This window comes from Triticum urartu, chromosome 2A (genome assembly GCF_056163025.1).
Source record: "Triticum urartu cultivar PI428250 chromosome 2A, HENAU_Tu73, whole genome shotgun sequence".
Lineage (NCBI taxonomy): Eukaryota > Viridiplantae > Streptophyta > Magnoliopsida > Poales > Poaceae > Triticum > Triticum urartu.
In genome coordinates, this window is record NC_141874.1 from 200,177,843 (window position 1) to 200,183,488 (window position 5,646).

At 44.8% G+C, this 5,646-nt stretch overlaps 1 protein-coding gene across 1 annotated transcript; it reads right to left on the reverse strand.

Moving 5' to 3' along the window:
• Nucleotides 1-635: 635 nt before the first annotated feature.
• On the reverse strand, nt 636-4,712 carry LOC125536677 (putative mixed-linked glucan synthase 3). The gene is made up of 4 exons (XM_048699926.2): nt 4,562-4,712; nt 4,149-4,441; nt 2,504-3,245; nt 636-2,384 (listed from the first exon to the last, which is right to left on the reverse strand). The coding sequence occupies exons 2-4, from the start codon at nt 4,436-4,438 to the stop codon at nt 780-782; spliced, it is 2,637 nt and encodes an 878-aa protein (XP_048555883.2). The 5' UTR covers nt 4,439-4,441; nt 4,562-4,712; the 3' UTR covers nt 636-779.
• Between the last annotated feature and the right edge of the window lie 934 nt (nt 4,713-5,646).

The window sequence follows — 5,646 nt, forward strand, 5'->3', positions numbered from 1 at the left end:
CGTTAAGCTCGTTAAGCTTAACGAGCTAAAATCAATCATTGACTCTGTTCATTAAGAAGCGAGCTACGAGCTTAATGAGCCGAACTATTGAACGCTCATTAGACTACCCATAATGGGAGTAACATATGTAGTAACATCACACATATCTAGATAAAATAGATGATGTGACAAGTAATAAATGAAGAAAAAGACACATGTGGTAACATAGCTAGTTAGTACTAGTATGAGTAACATCACACATATCAAGGCAAGATGAGTCTATAGCCTAATAAATGAATTGTTACATGTTATCACATATATGTTACTCCCCACTATAGAGGTAGTAACATAGAGTAGTAACATGGGCATGTTACTACTCTATGTTACTACCCATTGTGGTTAGTCTTAAGCTCGCGAGCTACGAGCTTTTGGTCCAGCCCTAGGTGTGTGGGAGCAAACGCTTTGGGATTCGTCCATGAGATACAACGTGTCTGATGATGGCGTTCGCTCGGAATGCTTAAAAATATGATGTTGGATCAATAAGCTTGCCGAAAAACATCTAGCTGCTCTTCCACCCCATCTGCATTTTCTAGTCCCGTCCCTACATGTGAGCATGCACCAACTAGAAACCATGATTTTTTTTGCGGGAACAACCATGATTTTTGCAGTGTTCTTCCATTCAATAGTCCTGAAATAGGTTACTATACCACAATATACACGTTCAACTACTTAAGTCCCTTCCTTAAGGAGATATCTTCATTTGTCATAGTGATCCATAGAAAAGTATGCTAAGGTACTTTCTATATCAACATGGATGGAAAGAAATGTAAAAGGAATGTATGGATGCCAATGTACATCAATGCGGTGGACAAAAAAGCAATGGGTAGTAAGATGAAGAGGATTCCAGTTCTCTTGGCCCATCTTCCAATAATCGCCAATGCAAATGGGTAAAGGAGCACCATAATCCACAGGTTGAATAGCAGACCCAGTGCACCATGCCTTCTCTGCGCTGCAGACCATGTCCCCATGTATAAGACTGATTTACCAATTGCTACACCAATAGCCAAGATGTTGGAAAACAATACCACAACCGCCGGTACCATCATGGGCACCCAATGCACTTCATACATCTCAGCATACTTGTCATCTGTATCAGCAACTGGTTGCTTTGTGGTGACTCTGAAGTGTATACCTTTTTTTGTAAGGAGATTCACCACCATGTGCAACACTGCTGTTGGATATGCAGTTACTGAGCCAATCATGAAAAATTGCTCGTTGCGCCACCAATCCAACCATGTGATTCCTGCCCACATTATCTCAAACATGCCAATCACATGGATCATCGCAATGACGATGATAAGGTACACAATGTACCTAGTATATGGTCTCTGTACAAGTATTTCTGTTGGAAGAAGCCACATCACTGGACAAAAGGCGTACATTAGGATAAAGAGTGATGTCAATGGGTAGATAGTGAAATTGATGTAGGAGAGTCGCTGCACCAAGCTGAGTCGACGACCAGCAAACAGAGGGCTAATGTGTGAGAAGAACATCTCTAGGGAACCACCAGACCATCGGACTATTTGCCGGAGGCGCTCTGTTAGATTGATGGGTGCAGTGCCACGGAATGCTTCACGTTCCATGGTAGCATACATGGAGCGCCAACCTTGCCCATGGATGCGAAATCCTGTTACTATGTCTTCTGTTGCCATATTGTATATGTAGCCAATGCCCCTACCCCAATCTGTCGAATCATCATAGGAAGATGACACTACTTTTGTCACCTCTTCAAGAAATGAATCATCCAGTGGTGGTTGTAGTGTGACACCTTCTTCTTGCTTTATGGCTGCTAAAACTGAGTTCAGGAAGAGTAATGAGTTACCAAACCTGTTACTGTCGACTATGATGTCCTCGTCTCTCCAGCAAGGTGGATCGATACCATAGAGTGCAAGGCGACGAAACATGCAACCTGTGCCAAGGTAAGTAGGCCCTTGTTGACCATTGAGGCCATACATGGCGCCATCAAAAAAGACTCGATTATGGTTTCCATATCGGTCTGTTGGGTCAACATTATCAAATCTTTGCGGGAACTGAACAAATCCAGTATTATCCCCTTCCCGTGGGTCTAGCATGAAGCAAATAGCTGCACGCAGGGCTTCTGAATTGTTGATGTAATGGTCGCAATCAAAGTTGATGAAGAAAGGTGCATTAGAGAGTAGAGCTGAGATACGTAGCTCTGCATTCAAAGCGCCTGCCTTTTTGTTGTGCTCGACACCTGGGCTCTTTTCACGAGCCACATACACCAGCATCGGCAGGCGCATATCAACGTCGTCAAAGTTGAGTGGGCTGTCATTGCTCTCTTGTACGCCTAGTGGAACCACATGTTCTGGATGGCTCTGCACAATCTGTTGTTAAGAAACAAGTTACATTTTTGTCAGAAAATGAAATGTTGTTTGCCAATCAGATTACAAAAGAGTACTACATATGTTATAAAAGTAATAGTTACTTAAAAAGACTTCTATACCTTAACAATTCCTGCATGGTGGCCAGGCCTATGTTTTTCTGTTGGGTCAAGCCATGTGCCTGGCCATTGTGTTCCGTCAGCCATCCAAGTCACTGTTGCATCTTCATCCTTTGTTCCTGTTCTACTGTAAATGTCTGACCTTTGGCGGATGGTGTTAGGAAGCATATCTAAATGCTTCTTGAACTCATCATATTGCGTGCGTACATGCTTATAATCCTGAATGAACTCCTTATGTGAGGCCCCTCCGCACAACGTGCCCTCTAGTTCAAAATAGCTTTCTGGTGCTCTTGGCTCAATCTGATGCTTTCTACAGAAGGGAACCCACAAAGCAGCAAACTTTGCAGTTTCAACCAATGCCTCATAGAGGACCAATGAGCCACTATCATCTGATAGGTAGCAGTTGCACCTGCCAATATGATAGTCGGCTGCAAGGATAGAGAGAACACAGTTCATGGTGTACAATATGGGCTCATCAGTAGCACTGGCAGTGGTAACAATGACGTCGATGCCTGGCAGTTGAGAGCTCCTGCCTGGAGTGTCAAATTGCTTTCTCAGTGTAGCAAGGTCGGGTATCATTTTAATGGGATTATACTTTGGGAGCTGGTAGCTTAGCCATGATAAGCTAAACCACACGTCTGCGACGACGGACATCACCCAAAACCACATGACATCAGAATTATTATGCTTGATGCGCCATCCGACAAATAAGATGACGGCGATTACTCGTATCAGGATCAATACCCTGTTTATCATGAGCGGAGAAAAAAGTAATCAGTGCATGCAAATGTTTGCAAATGTATAGTCTAGCTATGCAAGTGCCTACTAGTACTTAGTGTTTATTAACATGAGCTATTTCATTTTATATTCTGAGCACAAATCGATCTATCTCAAACGAGAATGTATCGAGACTTCAGAAGAGTGTGGTGTTTTTGGATCCCATGCTCCAAGAAGCCTGATGTTTTTTTTCCACTTATACGCATTGATTTGTTCTACATATTTTTAGTAATTTTTTACAACACATTAATGTGCAAGCTGTACACCAAACAAATTGATTGACCCATAGTAGTGAGTACCAGATTCACTTTTGATAGACATATTTGTCTTTTTATGTAGCCCATAAATGACAAGAATGTATTTCTAATAAAATTTATGGACTCATGACAGCAGTAGAAGATTCACACATATTTGTCTCTTTATATGTAAGTCTGTCCCGTACGCAAAAAAAAAACAAAAACTATAAGTCCCTCCGCTCCATAATGTAAAGCGTATTTGATTCAATATGAACAGGCAAACATTGATCAATAATTACAAAGAATAAAACAAACGTTTGGTCATTACTCCCTCCGTTCTATAATTCTTATCATAGTTTGGAGTATTTTACAGTGTAATTCAGAGAATAAAACAAACGTTAATTAATACTTTCGTTTCAACCCAGAAAAGTTTTTCTCTCAGTTAATATTGAAAGGTACTTTGCCTCAAACAGCTTGCAACTGATGTTTCTTGCGGAGATTTAAGATAAAGTTCATTGGATTTCATATTTCAGACACAAAATTTGCTATAAGTTTAAAAACATACACCAAGCTAGGCCCCTTAGATTACCGAAGATAGATGCACTGCAGAGCGAATTACAAGGAGGAAAGCCCACCTGTACGGGTACAGGATGATATTCTTGACTCTCCTGTTCGAGAACAGCAGCGGCCGGCCGCCGCCATTCTCCAGGTCTGGCGCTGCCGCCACGTCGTCCGGTTCGTCGACGTCTTTCCAGTACTTGTCCTTGGCTTTCAGGTCGCCCTTAAGCTTGTCGCCGCCGCCGTGACCATTGGCCACGACCGGCGTGACAACCAGTGCTCCTGCGTGGACGCCGTTGCGGTTCGGGAGGAGTGGCTCGCTGAGTCCGGTGGCGGCGCCGTCGTGTGTCGCCGGCGACGTCGTCATTGCCTGCATGGTGCGTGCATGCACATAAATGGTAGGAAATCTTGCCTTGATGTTTGTGCTAATGCGCTCAACTGTCGCACGCATGCACAGAGATATGATAAGGTAGTAAGCAATAATACGTACCTGAGGGCGATGATAATGCTAGCTAGCTCCGCGTACGTGCGGTGCCGGAGCCAATAAGAAATAGAGAGGAAGAGGAGACAGTGCTTTGCACGGTACGGTATACTAGAAAGGAGGTCACGGGTGTATTATATATACACACTCTGGCATGTCCAGCTAAGGCCCGCTTGGCATGGGCGTAAATTTGTACACCCAGATTTAATTTACAGATGTATATTACCGGTTGCATATCATTTCCAGTTGGAAAACGACGCCTTGGTATGTGTATTCTTTACGGGGGGTATTTAAGGGCCAACCGACGTTCCAAGCGGGGCCTAAGCTGGTACAGCTGGCGTGCAACGCATGCACAGATGCACTGCCACACATCAGGTTCCAAGTATCTCGACCAACGCACATGATGAACAGTAACAGGACATGACGTGTCACTACGAGGACAAATGACCATTAAGGCGTGGTAAGAGCATCTACAGCCGGACTTGACAAATCCAATCCCTTAAACGCTCGTAAACACGTCTGTGGACACAGTCAGGCACGCCTTAAATTAGCCATTTTGCATCCACATTTCTCATATTCATCCCCTAAATCCATACAATGCATATAAAAAAAATCCTACGTACCACATCTACGTACTATCCTAGCTACTATTCATCGTCGGAGATGTCCACAACAACGTGACGGGTGGGTAGGAAGGCTCCGGCTCATCCTCCTCCTACTCGACCTCATTCATGTAGGCGAATATCTCCGCCTCCTCCGCGGCCTCTTGCGCCTTCATCTGCTCCCGACAACGGCGTCTTGCCTCCGCAGCCGACTCCGACCGAAGGGAATCGAGGATGGGCTGCTGCTCCGCATGCAGATCCCCGTCGCCAACGTCCCCTACATCCTTCTCCTCCGGGTCATTCCCCTCCCCCTTAAAGTCCTCCTCGCATCCCGAGGGAGCCCGCGGCGACCCGGGTTTCGCGCCTAGCCTGAATCTGCTCAAGGAGCTCGATCCGGCCCTCCGGCGTCAGAAATGGCTCGTTTCTTACCCGACGGCGTGGGACATGGTTACTAGGCGGTGCCACTCTATATTTGGGCTGAATATGGGAGGT

Bases quoted from the DNA above. Each gene is read 5' to 3' on its own strand.
- LOC125536677 (XM_048699926.2), bottom strand. From the start codon at position 4,438: ATGACGACGTCGCCGGCGACACACGACGGCGCCGCCACCGGACTCAGC. The intron at 3,246-4,148 runs GTGGGCTTTCCT...CATGATAAACAG, and splicing joins ATCATCCTGTACCCGTACAG to GGTATTGATCCTGATACGAG. The intron at 2,385-2,503 runs GTATAGAAGTCT...TCTTAACAACAG, and splicing joins ACCATGCAGGAATTGTTAAG to ATTGTGCAGAGCCATCCAGA.